The sequence below is a fragment of the Rhinopithecus roxellana genome, chromosome 6 (genome assembly GCF_007565055.1).
Source record: "Rhinopithecus roxellana isolate Shanxi Qingling chromosome 6, ASM756505v1, whole genome shotgun sequence".
Classification (NCBI taxonomy): domain Eukaryota; kingdom Metazoa; phylum Chordata; class Mammalia; order Primates; family Cercopithecidae; genus Rhinopithecus; species Rhinopithecus roxellana.
The window spans coordinates 21135830-21156702 of NC_044554.1; the positions used below are offsets into that span (position 1 = coordinate 21135830).

A 20873-nucleotide genomic window follows, 5' to 3' on the forward strand; every position below is an offset into this window, starting at 1 on the left:
GTTTTGATTGTCACGACTTGGGGCAGGTGTCATGCTACTGGCATCTAGTGGATAGAGTCCAGGAATACTACTAAACATGCTACAATGCACAGAACAGCATCTAGCCCAAAATGTCAGTGTGCAGAGGCTCAAAAATCCTGACTATGTCAACATTATTACTGCTTTTGATACATTTTATCAAACTGACTTCCAAGCAGGATTTTGAATTCACACTCTAAGTAGCACAGAATTGAGACAGCCTGATTACCCAGGTCCTCACTAATACTGGATATTTACAATCATTTTATTTGCTAACCTGACAGGTAGAAGTGACTTCTCATGTCTTAATTATTTTTTTCCTATTAATACATTTTAATGTCTTTTCATTTATTTATTAGCTATATTCTTGAAGACTTATTTTCTACTTTTTTTCTCCTGAGTTCTCACATCCTTTTCTTATTGATATCTAGGGACTTTTTAACATGAATTATACCAGGCATGTATTTTATATGAACTATGTCAAACAGGTATTACATGTTTTTTATATAACTTTTATTTTATGCACTAATATCCTTTTTAAAAAGCCATCTGGGAATCAGGTAACTAGGTGGAAAACTCCAGGCTCTTCTTTAGTCTTAAGTTAAAGAACTGAGAAGGAAATAGAAGTACCACTAGTTCAGATCTGCTCATGGCTCTTTTAGTGGGCTGGGAACTTTGCTGAGAGCTCTGCTATATTCAGAAGTCGAACAGGTAGTATTGGTGTTGGGGAGTGGGGAGATATTTCTAGCCCAGTCACATTAGAACTGTGGCAATGAACGCTTTTGGAATCCAAATGGAAATCTTCTGAGGGAAGAGAATCTCCTTTAAAATGTTAAATCTCTTCTTATCTATAAGAGAGATGGAGAGAGAGAAAGAGACCATGTGGTGTGTCTGCGTGTGTGTTGTGTGCATTTGTGAGTGTTGCTCTCTGGAGAGTTTCCTCATTTGGGAATAAATGCCAGACCGCCTATATTATTTACAACTTTTAGATGAAATGTAGTATATTTAAAATATTTCACAAGACACCAATCCCTAACTGTACTTACAACGAGAAATAGGGCAATAATCCCAAGGAATGAGTGGATTTCCGGTGTAGCACCAGGGTCCATGAGCATCATCATCCGGATTTCGGCAGTAATTCTCATTCAACTTACTTGCATCTGGTTCCCAGAAGATATGACTGCGGAAACAATAGGCTTTGCACATCACAAGATGCTCATTCCATCCAAGAGACACAAAATATTACAAAAAGATATAATCTCAGCACATTACTTTCACTGTAGATACAGCATAACCTTCTACTTGGGATGAATTTTATCTATTTTGTTTGAGGTCTGTTTTGTTGCTGCTGTTGTTCCTACACTTTAGAAGCAGACTCTCTAACTTGGAAATCTGGAAGAGGGCTCCATAATTGGCATATTAGATTTTGTGATTTTGCCTCTATTTGAGAATCCCAGTGGCATGGTAACAATACTTCTGTGCATAGAAATAAGAGAAACATTGCCTAAAGCAAGCAGATGGCAAAGATTAAAACTGTAAAGTACATAAAAATACAAGCTATTACACAAGTATTTTTTTACATTTTAGATACAAATGAAGCATCACTAGCAATACCACTATGACAGAGTACAAGAAGATATACTGAAATTAATAATGTGTTAATTAAATAATTAAAATTCTAAATTATACGGGTCATATGGTTATAAAATACTATTTTCTGACAGATAACTGAGCAATACTTTATTTCTAATTTACATCTTAACAATTTACTACAAAAGAAAAGCAAAGATTGTAAATTTACTGCAAATTATTTTATACGGCCATTTTCATTCATGTAACATCAATATTTACATTTACCTCAATAACATGAATGAAGTCAATTCTACATGGTCACTCTGACTGCTCATAAAAGTCATTAAAACTATGCATCTTACTGAATTTGTTTCCAGTTATTAATTGCTACCATGCTTGAATATAATTAATGTGTCATTTTAAATAAAACTTTAAAAAGCTTGAACATGGAAACTTGAACTATATTTCCAGAACAAGGTTCATTTTTCTGGACCAAAAATAATAGTAAACACATATAGTACTTATTACATGCCAGATTGTGTTGTAGGTTCTTCATAGATATAACCTTAGACCAATCTTATGAGACAGTCTTTAAGGTTATACCATATTACATTTGTGGAAATTGAAATCCAGAGAGGACAACTAATTGGTGTAACGTCACATGGCTTGCAAACACTAGAGCTGGGGTTTGAACCCACAGCTGTTTCAAGAGTCAGTGCTCAAAACCGCCATGCTCTATCTCCTACTTACAAAGTTTGTCCTTAAGCCAAAATGGTACCATGTGACTTAATCCTTGATCAATTTCCTATAAATTGTTTCCAAAAGTCAAACCTAAACTTGATGAACTAAGTATTATTAGGGACCCATTGATAGTTTCTAAGTAAATATATCCCATATTTTCAGTGGCATGCTGGTAAAAGTTTACCAACTGGTACTTTGAGGTATGTGTATGTTGAGGATGAAGAGGAGGAGTCCTTGTTTGTAGCTGTTGCTGATTTCTGTCATGTAAATACTTCTACCATGAAAATTTCAAGCTTCTAATGTAAAATCACTGAAGGCAACATTTTTGAAAGAAGATGAGAACAATTATATCTCACAACTCCATAAAAGCAATCCGCCCCACACACCACTGTATGTTTCTAAAAATGCTTTAAAAAATAGCAGTGCTGAAATTAGCATTTATTTTAATCATGCCAATTCTTATTTAAAATTATTTAATAAATCCTTTTAATCTTCAGGATAAAATTTACATTTCTTAACTGAGCTTACAAGACTCTCTATATGGTGTTGTAAAGAGGTAAAAATAAACATGTAAAAAATTCACTTTGTGAATGCCTTCTCTGTGGACATTGACCAAGTTACATTCTTTCAGTCTAACCACGATTATTTCCTATATTCAAATAACCTAATGCTTTGGCCTTTGCACATGCAATTTCTTGTGTCTAATGTCCTCTTCCTCCTCTACTTCCCTTGCCCAATTCCTACTCATCATGTACATCCCAGTCAATTTCCCTTCTTTTAAGAAGCCTGCCTGACCACTTATGTCTGAGTAGGCACTTCTTTGCATTCCCATAGCATAAAATATGCTTTCATAGTGTTCATATGGCATTTCCTGTTTGCTTGCATCCCACACTAGAGTGGGAGATCTATAAGGACAGAACTCTGCTGCTTTTTGAAGTCCTAGAACTACAGTGTCAATATAGTAGCCATTGGCCATATATGGCTAGCAAGAAATTGATCCAGTCCAAATTGACAGGTGCTGTAAGTGTAAACAGACACCAGATTTTGAATATGCAGCATGAGAATATAATGTAAAAGATATTTTTAATTATTTTGTATTAAATACATATTGAAATGAAAAACTGTAGATATATTGAATTAAATAAAATATATTAAAATTAATTTTGCCTGTTTATTTTTACCTCTTTAAAAGTGGCTACTAGGAATTTAACAGAACATATGTCGCTTACATTTGTGAGTTGCATTATCTCCATATTGGACAGCATTATTTTAGAACTATCCTTTTTGTGTGAAGTAAATTAATTGAAACAATATAACCCCCTACTGAGTATATTTTGGAAGAGAATAAGGAACTTAAAAGACTGAAGCAAAGTCATTCCATCTCTCTCAGCCCTTAAATTCCTATCCATACATAGGAATCTTTCCTATAGGATTATGGTGGTCAAATGGCATAACTTAGGTAAAGCAGCCATGTTATAGGCACTCGATCAAATGACTGTAACTTGTTTTTTCTTTTATTCTAGTGCATATACTCTGGGATGTTTACGAAAAATCTGCTTTGGGTCACAATTATGTGTCATACTGCTTTCATAATTTTGTAAACACTAGCACTATTGCTAGGGCTGAGTAGATGCTACCTTCTCTGTCTATACATTCCTGTAATTATTGGAAAATTTTATGTATCAAAGTTCATAAGGAAACCTGTCATTACACATTTTTAATAGTTAAGGTTTAGTATTTTAGATATTTAAATTATATATGAGTGATTATTCATTGATTTGTCATAAATTACTATCAATTACTAAGTATGAAAACAATAATCCCATAAAATGCACTATTTCAAACACCAGATTTACCACTTAATTATACACTCTTATTAAATTATGTAATTATTTTGTCAATGTGACCGTATCCTCCTTAGAGGTTGGAACTAAAATATTATCCACTTTTTGTTGATGTTCTCCATGATAGCAATTACAGTACAGAACACACAGTAAATGCTCAATAAATATCTACTAACTTGAATTGTATATTTAAAAGTTTGCTACATAAACAATGTTATGATGAGTTGTAAAGCAAAACCAATCTAATGTTTTTATTAGTTTACCATGATATATAAAAGAATAGAAAGAAATAGCAATGTACATATCTAAGTATACAATTTGTTGGTATCACTACATTCTATATATTTGAAAGGAAGAAATTTACACACCGGTGTAAGTCTTCCATGTTCTTGTCCCACATTGAACATGTTAGTCCAGATCTTGTTTGGGATAAGTTGCCCATATAATTTTTGCCATTCCCACGATAACAATCTAGACATAAAATATACAGAAATAAGTCTAACGACTATTAAGGCAGATAAAATAAAAACATTTTTTACAAGTATATGGAATCATGAAATCAACATAAAAATTAAAGTACTTGAAAGGGCCGGGCACAGTGGCTCACGCCTATAATCCCAGCACTTTGGGAGGCCGAGGCAGGCAGATCACGAGGTCAGGAGATTGAGACCATCCTGGCTAACACGGTGAAACCCTATCTCTACTAAAAAAACTCAAAAAATTAGCTGGGCATGGTGGCAGGCGCCTGTAGTCCCAGCTACTCAGGAGGCTGAGGCAGGAGAATGGCGTGAACCCAGGAGGCGGAGCTTGCAGTGAGCTGAGATTACACCACTGCACTCCAGCCTGGGCGACAGAGCAAGACTCCGTCTCAAAAAAAAAAAAGAAAAAAGAAAATTAAAGTACTTGAAATCTGTACAAATCAAAAGTACTCAAATATCTCAGATTAAAATATCTTTATTTTAAGCCCAATATCTTCATCAAAATAAGGGTTCACGCAAATTCAAATATAACAAATAATAATTTAAAAACAAAATAATTTAAATGAGTGGCCCTTTGGAACAGCAAAGAAATAAGAATTTTTAGAATAACACATGTATTTCCCAATATTTTCTTCTGAAAAATTTCATTCCATAGAAAAGTAATATAACAAACATTCATCTACTAGTCACATTCCTTATGTTTTGATTTTTGTCTTTTGTGACATTGACATTCTGAGTCACCCAAGTCAGCTGTTTTACAAATGCTCTTTAACTTCAGTTTGTTTGATTTATTTTCTCATGAATAAAACCAAGTTAAAGATATTTAACAGGAATATTGCATCAGTGATGCTTTGTCCTTTTTAGAGCATAACATCTTGTGGTACGTGATGTCACTTTGTTCCATCACAGGTGATGTGTTTGATCACTTGGTTAAGTGGTGCAAAAGAAAAACTCCTCTTTGTATTTAACAAAAAATCAGTTGGGGTCTTTGAGTCTGAATAAATATCCTATTGCCAAACAAATTTTCACAAAATAGCTTAGGCATACGTCAACGAATTTTGCATGAAACACTTATTGTCATGCTGATGGTAAAATGGTTATTTTGCTATTTCTAACATTTCTTTGTATTTGTTAGTTAGCATTCTTCTGTAAATAAAAATTTTTCCTTTTCCCTTACCCCATGCATTTATGTATTAGTAGTAGAAGTGCTAGCACTAGCTGTAGAAGTAGTAAATGAAATGTGGACCAGGGGATTTTCTTTTTATTTCATATGATATATAATCTATTCCTGTTATTCATTTTGATGCTCAAATTGTTCCAAATTTGGCCAATGGAACCTACTTTAAACTGACTCCTGTGTCTCTTACTATGCTCCATGAGGTTTTCTGTTTCTCTTTTTTAGTTGAGCAATTTGTGTTCTCCTGCCTCAGCCTCCTGAGTAGCTAGGATTACAGGCATGCGTCACCACACCTGGTTGATTTTTTGTATTTTTAGTAGAGATAGGGTTTCATCATGTTTGGCCAGACTGGTCTCAAACTCCTGACCTCAAGTGATCCGCCCACCTCGGACTCCCAAAGTGCTGGGATTACAAGCATGAGCCATCATGCCCAGCCATATTGTTCATACTTTTAATCAAAAGAAATGCAGTCAGAAATCAAGTTCTTCAAAAAATAGAAGTTGGTCAGGTGCTGTGGCTTACACTTGTAATCCCAGCACTTTGGGAGGATGAGGTAGGTGGATCACTTCAGGTCAGGAGTTCTGGCCAATGTGGTGAAACCCCATTTCTACCAAAAATATAAAAAATTAGCTGGGTGAGGTGCTCACGCCTGTAGTCCCAGCTACTCAGGAGGCTGAGGCAGGAGAATTGCTTAAACTCCAGAGGCGGAGGTTGCAATGAGCCAAGATCATGCCACTGCAATCCAGCCTGGGTGACACAGCGAGACTCCGTCTCAAAAAATAAATAAATAAAATTTAAAAGATTTTATCTCTCTCTATATATCTATATATTGCATTCCAAATTTAAAAAGAATTATTCTATTTTTAAAAACACTCTATATTTTTAAATAATACCAAAAATTTTTAAAGTAACTTTTGTATTTAAGATTCTTAATTTTTATATGAATGAAAACTGTACATTTGACTATGAAAAGTCATCTACAAATTTACATCAACATTAAGATTTTGGCCGGGCGCGGTGGCTCAAGCCTGTAATCCCAGCACTTTGGGAGGCCGAGATGGGCGGATCACGAGGTCAGGAGATCGAGACCATCCTGGTGAACACGGTGAAACCCCGTCTCTACTAAAAATACAAAAACTAGCCGGGCGAGGTGACGGGCGCCTGTAGTCCCAGCTACTCGGGAGGCTGAGGCAGGAGAATGGCGTAAACCCGGGAGGCAGAGCTTGCAGTGAGCTGAGATCTGGCCACTGCACTCCAGTCCGGGGGACAGAGCGAGACTCCGCCTCAAAAAAAAAAAAAAAAGATTTTATGTCGGGAAAAATAACTAATGAGTACTAGCCTTAGTACCCGGGTGATGAAATTATCTGTACAACAAACCCCCATGACACAAGTTTACCTATGTAACAAACCTACACATATATTCCAAAAAAGTAAAGAATAGAAAATACACAAGAGCCATAAACAAGAAAGTAATGATCTACTTGCAATGGTGAGTAGAAAGTAGAAATGGAATGGCATAGAAGCAAGAGAAAAGGACACTAATATGAATTTACCCTTTCATATAGTATTGACTATTATCCAATGTCAAGGTTTTAAATATTCAAAAAATAATATCCAGAAAGATGGAAATAAAGACAGAAATATGCCCATGTATATATCATGTGTATACCATTAATACAGAGAAGGAAAAAAAATCCAGATGATTTTTGGATACAATTTTCTGATTGTATATCTGACTGTATATACTCTCACTAGAATATATTTTAAGACTGAAATAATTGTAAATACATTCTATGATATCGATATAAATATTTAAATAAATTATATTGTTTACTGCCTTAAGTGTATAATATATAGTATATATAATAAGTAGTGTTTTACAACATTTTAAAGAAATTCTGTAATTTCAGTTTTCATTTTTCTTTAATAGTGTTTTTTAATATTCAGTTGGAAGAATATTTATATATATGTTAATTCAGATGTTGCAAGATTTGAAAAATGTTTTCACTCATCTAACTATATGTAGCACTTATATTTTCTGTTTTTAGAAAAATTCCTACATCTAAGTATCCACTTAGAACATTAGATAGATCTATCTACTTAGATCTAGGTATTTTTCAATAGATATAAATATAAACATTTTTCTATAGATATATAAAACAACACATACTATTAGCTCAGCAGTGTCAAACAACAACATAAACTGACAGTTAAAATTCCACAGTTGAATGTTGATTTAGCTAACAATGTTTTTCTTGAGTAGAAGGTCTATGGCTTCTTCATTTTTTAAATTGTCCCAGAGTCTAGCAGTTTGTTGCATATATCAGGTGCAATGGTGCAATATATTGTTAAAGAATAGTAATATAATGTGGTGTTAAAGAATGAATGAAAGGAAAAAAGGATGAAAGAATGAAAAGGCCAATGTAAAGAGATTCAGATTTAATCCCAATGTGCCAATTTGAGAATTTAGGAAAGTTACTTAAATTCCGTAAAACTAATATTTTCACCTATGAATGAATTATCTGATAAGCAATAACATGTTTACTCTCCAGAATCCAAAATTTTCATATTCTATTACCTGATCCTTTTTAAGTGATGTATATGTATATAAAATATATCTTAATATACACCAAAAGTTTATCAAATAATTGTTTTCCTTTATCACTCACAAATTATTAACAAATGTTCAGGTAAATGAGACAGGAACACAGAAGACTCAGCTGGTACCAAACTTCCCTTAATCATTGACTTCAACTTTATTTCCAATTGACCCTTAAAAGAACAGTGAAATGGACTGAAAAGAGACTCATCCCCTCTTCCCTCTACAACTCTCTTTTCAGAGTTGCTCATGAACAACGGCATTGTGGAAAAAGTTAAAGGATGGAAGAAGTATGCATAGGGCAGTAAGTCTATGAGATGGAGCTTTAAATTTGGCTTGGGATTTCAAGGATGATTTAGGGCTAACTGTGATCATGACCATCACAATTAAGTCTATGTGAAATAGAATATGATCATTTAAAAAGGATAACTCTCAATTTACTATACATCAATAATTCCCAGGACTCAACATTATTTTTAATATTTAATGAATTATTTCTTTGAAAAATCTACCTTTTTAAAAAATTATTTTAGGTTCAGGGGTACATAGGTAGGTTTGTTATATGTAAATTGTGTGTCACCGGGGTTGGGTGCATAGATTATTTTGCAGGCATATGCATGCATGTGTCTTTATGGCAGAACAATGTATATTGCTTTGGGTATAGACCCAGTAATGGGATTGCTGCGTTGAATGGTAGTTGTGTTTTAAGTTTTTTGAGAAATCTCCATGTGGCTGAATTAATTTACATTCCCACCAGCAGGATATAAGCATTTCCTTTTCTCAGCAACCTCACCATCATCTATTATTTTTTGACTTAAAAATCTATTTCAATCTGACTTTACTACCGCTCCCTGAGACAGTTCTCTTCAATGGCATCTATGTTTCCAAATGCAATGGTCATTTCCCTCAAACCCCACGGTTATCCAGCAGCTACACTGCTGACAACCAGGGTCAAGTCACTCCCATCTGTAGTCTGAATTATTTAAACAACGACTTCATTGGTTCTCCTGTTTTAACCCTTGTCAAGAATTCTAGCTATTTTCCGGAATGCAGCCAGAGTGATCCAGTTAAAACTTAAGTCAGATTGTGTAACTTCTCCTTTCAGAGCCCTAAGAGTCCTTTCTCTTTCAGAGCAAAAGTGCAAACGTTTACAATTCCTGAAAGGCTGATACAATTTTAGCCCAATTGCCTCTCTAATCTCATTTCCTACTACTCTTCATCTTACTTATTTTGTACTAGCTATAGTGATGTGCTTATTTACTTAACTTTCCCAGAACTCCCTCATCTCACACCATTTGCATTTGCAGTCTTCTCTATCTATAATACTCTTACACATATATGTACATGGCACATGCTGCTCCCTCACTGCCCTTGGCTCCTTCTTATATGTTAACATAATAAGTATGATCTTCCCTGAACATTAAAATATAAAAGAGCAGCAGTCCTCTTTTCTAACTCTGAGACATTTTTCTCTCTACTACTTATGACAAACTACTGTAATATTCCCATTCTCATTTTTATTTTGCTTATTTTCTATCAGTTGGATATTAGCTCCAGGGGGTCAGATAACTTAGTTTTGTTTACTGGTATATCTCCAAGGCTTAGAACTGTGGCTGTCAGTAGCATACACTCAGCTAAATAAATGTTGAGTGAATAAACATATAAGAAAAACCCAACTTCAAACTTGGTGATTTTGTTTGCTAGCCAGCAAAACCAGTGCAGCAAGAAGTAGATCTTATGCTGTAAAATGTGTCCTCCCTTTAGGCATTTCCCCTGAATTTAATCATGCCCACCCTGCAGAATGTCAGCTATTACCTTGTCCATTTGACATATCACAGTTTGGAATTTGGGAGCAGTAACCAACTCGGATGTTTGGATCAGTGGTAAAACACCAGGGTGATTCAGACCCATCTGGATTTCGGCAGTAATTTTCTCGTAGGTCCCTATTGAGAATAAGCATGTTAATGTAAATTACCAGAGTTGTTACGTTGGTGAAGTCAGAGCCATTACATTGCTAGAATTCTAGAATGTATGCATGTTTATAAATAGAGTTCTAAGTTTTTGCACTTAAAATAGCTATAACAATTTAATATTCAGTATACATAACTGACACTGCCCAAATTACTGAAATAAATGCTGTCATATGTTAATATTTTTTTCCTTCCACAGGTCTAGAGTTTCACCCAAACATTACCGCTTCTTAAAAGAGAGAAACGGTACCACTGCATTCTTCTCACTCAGTCTCAGATTTAGACTCTGAATTGGTACCATTTCAAAACATTGGCCTGTTATTTATTACATGTTCATGACCCATATATTGTGTAGGAAGAAATGTTATTATCAATAGTCATTAACTACTCTCATTTAAAATGGAAGTTCAATCTATTCAAATATGTCCCACGAAAATTATGATCATAATTATCATAATTATGATAGCTATTTTTTCCTTGAGTTCTGCATTTCTTTGATTTATATAATTTGTTGCATCAATTTACTTGAATTACAAAGCAATTCTTTATGGATTTAGAGAGGCTACCTAAAATCTTTATACATATTTCTGTAAAATTAAGGCCCAGTTATACTATAGAAAAACGAACTATAGAACAAATTGTCAATGTAGTACATGTATATTCTTCATTTTACCAGTATTTTAATTAGAAATTTAGAATTCTTAATAAGAAAAAAAAATCTATGCTAATAATCCCTGTATGTAAAAGAATTTTAATGGTTTTCTATCAATATAAATAAGGTTCACATTAAATAAAATGTGGATTTCATGATAAATAAAATGTATTAAATATGCTGTCTAATTTTAAACAAGTATGTGCTTTTATTTCATAGATTCCTTGTTAATAATTAATATTCAATCTTTTGGAAACCACAGTATTTGTATCACGTAGCTTCAATTAGAAGTACTATTATACAATTATATTAATATCCAAATGGACCATTCGAAACTGAGAATTTTTGTTGTTGTTTTTTTTTTTTTGAGATGGAGTCTCGTTTTGTCACCCAGGCTGGAGTGCAGTGGAGCGATCTCAGCTCACTCCAAGCTCCACCTCCCGGGTTCACGCCATTCTCTTGCCTCAGCCTCCCGAGTAGCTGGGACTACAGGTGCCCGCCACCATGTCTGGCTAATTTTTTTTTTTTTTTTTTTTTTTTTTTTTTTTTTAAGCAGAGACGGGGTTTCACCGTGTTAGTCAGCATGGTCTCGATCTCCTGACCTCGTGATCTGCCCACCTCTGCCTCCCAAAGTGCTGGGATTACAGGCGTGAGCTACCACTCCCGGCTGAAACTGAGAACGTTTTAAGGAAGAAGCTTGTGTTGGGTTAGAAAATCAACAAGTAATAGTCTTATCTAATCAAAGTCAGTCCTGACACAAACTATTATTTAAGGATATGAGAACATCAGCCGCCAATGGTTAAAGCTACGGTATAGTTAAGTGTTCATAACCCATATTCAAACCTTTAGTCTTCCTATACAATTATTAACTGGAATAGATGAGACAAGCAATTTATACTTATATATATATTTTAAAAATCTATGTCAGTATAAAATACGTGTGTTAAATTTTACATAAACTTTGCATACACTTTGGCTTTATTTTCTATTATTTGGTAGAGATGGAGTCATCCTTTGTTGCCCAGTCTGGTCTTGAACTCCTGACCTTAAGCCATCTTCCCATCTCATCCTCCCAAAGTTCTAGATTGCTCATTTAGACAAGCTAATTAAGTGAAGATCGAGGGCTATCAAAGTCTTAGTGTGGACTGACTTTAACATCTGTATTAGAAGCACCTCAGTCAATCTAGATGAAGCAAGAATGAAAGTCAAGATTTGCCGAGATATTTTTACTAAGTCCTTATCTTTCACTTGAAGAAAGGATGGTTTACAATTACTAAAGAGAATTGATTTTATGATTTGTGTAGATTCATCAGAGGCAGTATTGTTCAGTTACAGTGTTCCAAAGATTGCCTTGTAAGGTCTCAGTACCAGGGCAAGTAATATTCCATGTTTAATATTTAAGAGACGCCTGACCAGTACACCCCTCAGTACTGGATCACAAAGAGTAAATGGTAAATCAATGTCCTGAGAAAAATGTTGAGTCAGATTTTATCAGTTTTGTAACACAGCACAAGCTTTGTTTCATAATATTTATGTTTGGTTATTTAAACCAAATAACAAAATTAAGAAATGGTGACTTAAATTCTGCCAAGATATAACAGGTAACTTTTGATACTTAAGTTTCACTTGTGAAGTCTGTGAAGTAAATGTTTATAACCATTCTGGTTTTCTTACAGATGAATTTCACTAGGTATCTTCACATACACAATTTCTTATTGGGTATTACCAGTCATTAGAAGTTAACAAAAATGTGAATGGCAGTGACACTGTCTCCTTTGTCCCTTATAACTAATATTCTCTGTGTTGCTTTGTTTGTTCTACTTTGATATGTATTTCTCAGGTGTGAAACACATGGGTCAGGAATGAGAGTGAATTGCTGTCATGGAAATTAGGGAAATAAACCCAGAATGACAACTATCAATTTTGTTATTGTAAATTAATGGGAAAACAACCTTAGATTAATATTTACTATTTAAACAAATAAATTATGGAACTAGCTAAAGTTTGTGCATGCAAACACACACACATACAACACAAATCTCCCGTCTCCTATGGTGGATGGGCCAACTAGTGCTCACAGCTCCTCATTCAGAAATGTTAGCCTGTCTTATTAAAAGCCAATTACATAAAGCCAATATATGTTATTTATAGGTGCTATTTCAGGAAAGCCACTACAAATGATGTGTGTTATTAATTTCAAAAGCAATCACTTTATGTTCCTCATAACAAGGTGGACAATTTGAAAACACATGGCATTGTGTTTGTGCCTGTCTACAAAAGCCAAGTGGTGTGAAAAGTACCCATAGAGAATGCACAAAACAACTATGTAATTGATGCTCAAGGGCAGTTTCTTTGGCTTGAGTCATCTACATAATTGTTTTGCTTCCTCACTTTTCAAAGCAAATCCAGAAACAATTGAACACATTCATTTAAGCTTTGAAAAATTATTTTATTCACAGATCTTTAAGGCTAATAACTCTTCAGTGGTAGGCCTTTTCTTTCCATTCTTTCAAAAGGAAAAATGTGTAATCCTCCCAAAGCTAACATGAAAATTTAAGAAGGCAGTATTTTGAAACATGCCTGGCTATCATTACTATTAATTGATTTATTAAACAGACCCACAAGAGCAAAGTTGTGATCAGAAATCCACCTAGGGATATATTTCCCAAAGCATAGTGAATCCACCCTCTGGATCTGAAGAACCTAGAGTGCTTAATGAAATGCATCTTTGAGGACCAAATCCCAGATCGAAAGAATCAAAATCTCTGAGTGGAGGAATAATCTGCCTTTTAACTCCTGATTATCACTGGGCACACTAAAGTTTGATCACTAACACAAAATTAGTAAAAAGTAACCACTCTACCTCATTTTCCCCAGGGCCTACTGAAATGTATAACATTTGCCTACTTTACTCACTTGCACTTGAAATTTTCAGGAGTCATGTCATGCTCGTGAGGATACTGAGAATCCCAACGCTGACATGGAATTCCATTCCAAATGGTATTGACAGTGCCCCTGTAGCCTTCTCCTTGACCTTGGATGCATTCAGTTGTTTCCATAGGAACATCAGTATCATTTACAGTATTGTCAGCTATTGGAAAAACAATAACAAAAAGACTTACATAAAATCTTTGAAGATGCCATCTGCCTCTTAGAGTTCATTGGCATTTTTATTAGCAGATTTTTTTCCTGTTACTTATAAGCTTTTATAATAATTGAGTGGAATAAGAAATTTCACTTAACATTATTACTAACTTCACTCCAATTTTCCTTTCATTCAAATCCTAAATTAGTTTTTTTCTTGAACAGTTACTTAAATGCATTTTACTTCCACATGTATAACTTACATATGCTGAATATATAGTGTTTCTGAAATGACTATACAATTATTTCTAAAATCAGCTTGCTTATAAGTACATACAAAGTGGTAATGAAATTAACCACAATTTTCCTCCAATATAATACATACATTCTGGCCAGGTATGGTGGCTTATGCCTGTAATCCCAGCACTTTGGGAAGCTGAGGTGGGTGGATCACCTGAGGTCAGGAGTTTAAGACCAGCCTGGTCAATATGGTGAAACCCCGTCTCTACTGAAAAAAAAAAAAAAAAAAAAAAAATAGCCAGGAGTGGTGGCAGGTGCCTGTAATTCCAGCTACTTGGGAGGCTGAGCCAGGAAAATGGCTTGAACTCGGGAAGCAGAAGTTGCAGTGAGCCAAGATTGTGCCATTGCACTCCAGCCTGGGCAAGAAGAGTGAAAGTCGGTCTGAAAAAATGAATTAAATAAATAAATAAATTCTAAGTTTCTAAGCTGACAAGTTAAATATATTTTTAGTCAACTTGTTTACAATAAAGAAAAAAATCAGTTATTCCTAGGAAGATCTATCTCCTGCTTTTTTCCTAGTCCAACTTCAATGCTTACTATACTTCATGAAGGTTATGAAATCCTCAGTCACTAAGTAAAAAAAGTATAAATTTAAATTTTTACCACAATTTGGTCTCTCTCTGTGTGTAATGTTTAGTCAATCAAAATATAACTCAAAACATTCCAAAGCAACTAAAATTCATATTTCTTAAAACATACATGGAAATGTTTATGGTTTGATAAAAGTGTAAACTTCCTAGCTACCTTTACAATCTAAATGGCCATTCAAGCTGTCTCTGAATGAAACTCAAGTCAACAGCCTCTAGGACAGTTTTAAGATCTGAGTAAATTTCATTGATGTATCCATTTTGGAATTGGATGTACCACTGTACAAAGTACAGGCCAGAATTAGACATGCTTTCAGTGACTAGGAATGCCTATGAAAGTTTTCTATAGTTAATAGTGAAAATATTTTTAATAGCTCTTAAATTTCATCTAAACATTTCTCTCACACAAACCATTGCTAACTTATGTAGTTAGCTGAATGCTTTATTTCATTGCATTCTATGAGCTAACCTTGGGCAAACTAAACAATAGCCTATGTTTAGAGTTATTCTATGAAGCTTTGTGAGAAAAGGGAAAGCATTACCTTAATGACTACCCTAATTACTGAAATAAGTTGTACTATGCAAATTTCCATTAAATTCCTTTTAAATAACTTTATTGCAACCCATTTAAAAAGTGTCTCAATGTTTTGTATATCTGCTTTAGAGAACAGAAATATGACTCAGAAATACCCAAACTTAAAAAGAAATTCAAATGAAGATGAAAAATGTTCAGCAATTGACCCATAAAGTGGCAACTGAGAGCTGATAGCCTAGAGAATTCATCTATATTGATACTGATGATATATATTGATTTTAGGAAGAACACAAATTACTGAACTTGGGGAAATGCCTTGTATAGAAAAAGTTGATGCTGATTATGCAAGTCTTTTATAATTTCAATACCATCCAAAGGTCTTTGGTGAAATACAAAATAAGATAGATTTCATAGGTCCTAAGGAACTATATTTCATCAATATAAATGCCATTAAGTTGCTCTATTTCTGACTATGTGAATTAACTGTTAAATGATATGAGGAGACTGAATGTGTGGGGGAACATTTTAATAGATGATAACTCTAAAACAGGTAAAAGGTCGAGTTTGTACTGCTATATTTCATATCTAGTTATAAAACTGATGGGAAAGGAGACAAAAATAAATGTCCTTGGGCATCTATCAATTCATTAGCTTAACATGCTAAAAGAAAAGTTTTGGGGCACAAGCTCTTGGGCAGCAAACTTGTGACCTCAGTCAAAACTAAGTCCTGACAATGGAAGGGAGTTCAGAGTTAGAACAGCCAGTGTAAACACACTTCCACTAATCTCTTAGACTTCATTGTCTGCCTCAGGTACCTCAACTCCTTTACTTTCCTACTCAATTGTGTGTGATTTGTTTTGATTGTTTACTACTGAGCCATTCTTTTCAAGCACTACTCTTATATTGCACACATAACTCACAGATCCAGTCTTGATGAGTCCAGGTGTCAATCAGTGCCATCTTTGGCTGGATACGGACCCATTCATTGCATCTCACTGATAAAATAGTTCAAGGCTCAGTCCAAGAAAAATTAACACACCACTCCTTGGACACAAGTATGATTTGCCAGATACCAATCAAGACAATAAATAAAAGGAATGTAATATTTAGACATGATTAAGGATTTGAACATTGTTTGTTGAAATTTCTAAATATGGAAGCAGCTTTAAAAGGCTGTTTCCTCTACTATGTGAAGGCAACTTCCTACTGTAAGGATATGCCTGGGTGGGGGTGAGAGAGTAAAACCGTCTGTCTACATTGTCAATGTAAGCTTAAATATCAATGATCATTTCTAGAGCATGTTATTAGTCAAGGGTGATTCGAATTTCAAAGTAATTTTTCTAAAAATAATACTTTAAAGTTACACTCTTACAGAAATGACCCATGATAGTTATAATCTAAAGCAATACTTAGAGCCTTAAAGTCAGAAACAAGTGGAAATATACCTTATAAAAAGGGAGACAGTAAGGTAGACATAGGTTATCACAATTCATTAAAAAATCAATACTTGGCAGGTGCAATGAGCAACTATAAGCAATCACGTGATAATCAGGTAATATTAAGAGGAACGGTAAAATGTAAATACTGATAAAGGATAAGCATATTCTTAATTTGAGAGCAAATTTTGAAATTTTAAGAACCTCTGTGAAATGAAAGATCGATATTACCAAAATCCTAAGTCAAAGAAAAGGCTACTTGCTTAAAACATTCAGGAAAATAGTTCACTGCTGATTTATCCACTGAAACTTCAATGTCAATTCAGACATGTATTGTTAGTGCTAATTCTCTACTTCAACTGGAAGTTTCCAACCAGATTTAATAAAAGAATCTTTCACTTTTAAAAATAGCAATGATATAAATCTCATCATTTGACTATCATGTTGAATAGGTTTTTTTCTAAACTTTCATTAGCATATTTTAAAGCGTTTACTATAAACTTGAAGAGTCACTGAACATTCATTTTTTAAAAAGTATGTTACATCTTTAAATAAAAACCAAAATGCTGGCTTTGGATTAAATAATTTAAACAGTTTAATATATTTTAATTTGGACATGGAAAAATAAACCTTTTAGAATTTTTAAAATTATAGAATACAAAGAATTACTGTAATTAATATAAATATAATATTTTACCAAACAAATATAACTTTTTCATTAGGTTTTATTAAAATGTAAAGAATCTAAATAATAACATTATTATTTTTCATCTTTTAAAAAATAAATATCTATAACTTTAAAATGTGTATAACTCTAGTAACTTAATAGTTTTATTTTTCTTGTGTTTTAATTCATTGGAAATATTTGTCATTATTTTAAACACAAACTAGAGTATTTAGCTGGTATTTTTCTTTAACTCCAAAGTACCTTCTGAAATCAGTGCATTGTATTTATTCCCTTTGACATTCAACTTCTAGAAGTCACCCCATAAATAAAAACTACATAATTCTGGTGCAATGTATAGAATAAATAATATAGGCGAATAAATATATATTAGTATGACAAGGTAACTAAATAGTTTTCATCAATAAATGAGAGTTATTATGAGTCTCCATGAAGCTATTTAATAAATATCTGATGAGGACCATGATGAATGATTTGTCCATAGACCATTTAACTGTGATATAAATGTTTGATCTTTGCTGCTCACATACTTACTATTCAAACAAAATTAATTATTCCTCAATGGCAGTAAAACAAACTCCTCCTGCAGTCCTGCTGTATAAATATCAAAACCGGGTGTAAAAATAAAACAAACGTTTCATGACAATTGATTTGGAAAGGGCTATTAAATGTTGGGAAAGGCATTCCTTTGTACTTAATACTTAACATGGGATCTGAGTAAGGGGGGGTTTTGAAAAATCTCCATTGGCCAAACTAAAATGTCAGAAAAGACAGAAACATTCCCAAATATCAGCTGAAGTTGATTGTGTAGACAAAGCAACAGGTATTTTAAGATACAGTAGCCCCACATACACAAATATATTTTCAATTATGTCTACCAAGTTAACACTGAAAATATCTGGAACTCTTCTGAGAGTTTCTAGAAAGGAAACATTTTGTCAGGAGTATCAGTAGTGGCTACCCATTGGAAGCAGAAACAAAGGTATTTGTGTAATCATCAGTGGTCTATGAGTAAAGGAATGCTTTTCTTTGATGATTGACACAAAATTTGCTGTTTGGAAATGTTTTAAGTAAAACATTTGCTATCAAAAATTTTCACTGTCCTGTCTGAATATGATCAAATACAATAAGTGTCTCTTGGAAGATTAATTTCACTTTGCTGGTGTGGTTGTGATGTGATCTGATTGCTACAAAATTTGGAAGTGAATTTTAAGATTTGAATAGATTATTTTTGAGACAAAGAGTATTCACTGTTGTCTAATTCTTGGGATAACCATCTTGCCTCCCAACAGTGACCAACAGAACAAGATCAACAATTTAAAAAAAAAAAAATCTGATTATTTTCCTCTGTGAAGCGCTGGCAAAGCCTTGCAGAGAGGCCACAGGGCCCTGTTGGAAGTCTGAATGGTAGCTAGTGAGTTGGAGTGCACAGTATATTATAAACAGCGACACCCAGGGCTCTATAAGCTTCATATGAATGACGAGTAAATTCTTACATCTACAGTTTTCACCACCCCCACCCTGCCCCTAACATTCCCACCAAAAGAAATCCCAGATTTCCCAATGGAGACAAGCTATTGCTTCTCTTTTCCCTAGAGCCAAGAATAAGTCAATTCATAGTCTGGTAGACAAATACCCAGTTATCCCTTGGAGTAGTTCAACCTAACCCACTGCTTCTTCCCAGCTACTGAAGAGCAACTGAAATAGAATTTACTTCATGAAGGTCCCTCGGGATTGAGAACAGTGTGTAATAAAGCCACTCTCCCATCAACAGTACTTATGCTCTGTGGGCCACTAAGACGAGGATGAAGCTCACTGTAAATTTAAAGAGCTTCTTGTTTTAAAATTGGTATGGGAAAACAGTAAAGACCTCCAAAATAATGAACCTCAAATTGTTTGCACGTTTGCTTTCTATGTGAAGCCAGGATTCACATCTCAAACTTTTCCCTGGACTTTATCGAAGCTTTTGCTCGTACAAAATGCTCAGGAGATAAGACTTTCATGAAAGGTCTTCAATTCTATATAGCTTTATTCTTTAGGAAATGATTTGGAAGAGACCTCCAAGTAAAAGACTTTTCCCTTGAGAAAGGGTATTGATAGCACTGTTTTTTCTCTGACACAGGGCACAATATTTTATTTCTATGAATCTCTATTCTGGCCTCGGATAAATTAGGAAAACTCAAAGAAACAATCAGCTTTCTCTAAGAAAGAAGATAATTTGTAAAAATTATGCTGTAATTGTATACAATTTGTAAAAAATATTTTCTCATCATATGAACACACTGAATCTTAAAAGATGACTATGTTCTTTTAAAGTGATGTCCACATTCATTGGTTATTAAGGGAAAGGATTTTTTTTTTTTTTTTTTTGCCTATTTGTTTCCAATGGCAACATACCTATATTAGTCTGCTTATGCTACCATAACAAAGTACTGCAAATTTGCTGATTTAAACAAAAATAATTTATCTTCTTACAGTTCTGGAGGCTAGGAAGTTCAAGACCAAGGTGCTAGCCAATTGGGTCCTTGATGAGGGCTCTCTTCCTCACTTGAAAATGGCCACTTTCTTGCTATGTCCTTACATGGTAGAAAAACAGAATTCTCTCTTTCTTCCTCTTGTTATAAGGCCACCAATCCTACCAGATTAGGATCCACTCTCATGACCTCATTTAACATCAATTACCACTTACAATCCCTATATGGCAGTCGGGGCTTCAACATAAGGATTTGGTAGGAGAAGCAATACACTCCATAGCAAGACCTCAAATAGAATCCTTAGTTATCAAAGATCTACCCAGGTCTCACTTCTAAAGTGTTTCTGGGCACTTAAGTATACTAGTTCCTCCTTAATTGCAGTTTTGCTTTCTGCCATTTCAGTTACCTGTGGTCAACCATTGTCCAAAAATATTAAATAAAAAATTCCAGAAGTAAATAATTCATAAGTTTCAAATTGCACACTCCATTCTATTTTGCCTCAAATGTGCCTCATTTCTTTGTCCAGTGTTGTATATGCAACTCACCCATTTAGTCACTTAGTAGCCTTCAGGGTGATCAGGTCAATGGTCATAATTTTGCAGTCACCTTTATTTTACTTAACAATGGTCCCAAGGCACAAGAATAGTGATGCTGGCATATTGTTATCATTATTCTATTTTATTGTTGTTAATCTCTTATTGTACCTAATTAATAAATTAA

At 34.1% G+C, this 20873-nt stretch overlaps 1 protein-coding gene across 5 annotated transcripts in view; it reads right to left on the reverse strand.

Moving 5' to 3' along the window:
- Positions 1 to 20873, reverse strand: part of HGF (hepatocyte growth factor) — a 71571-nt gene that overhangs the window by 16286 nt on the left and 34412 nt on the right. For all 5 annotated transcript variants that reach the window (XM_010387916.2, XM_010387917.2, XM_030933200.1 and 2 more), the window contains 4 exons: positions 13969 to 14143; positions 10246 to 10373; positions 4544 to 4646; positions 1065 to 1198 (listed from right to left, as the gene is read on the reverse strand). In XM_010387916.2, the coding sequence (XP_010386218.2) occupies positions 1065 to 1198; positions 4544 to 4646; positions 10246 to 10373; positions 13969 to 14143 (540 nt within the window). The remainder of the gene's footprint in view (positions 1 to 1064; positions 1199 to 4543; positions 4647 to 10245; positions 10374 to 13968; positions 14144 to 20873) is intronic.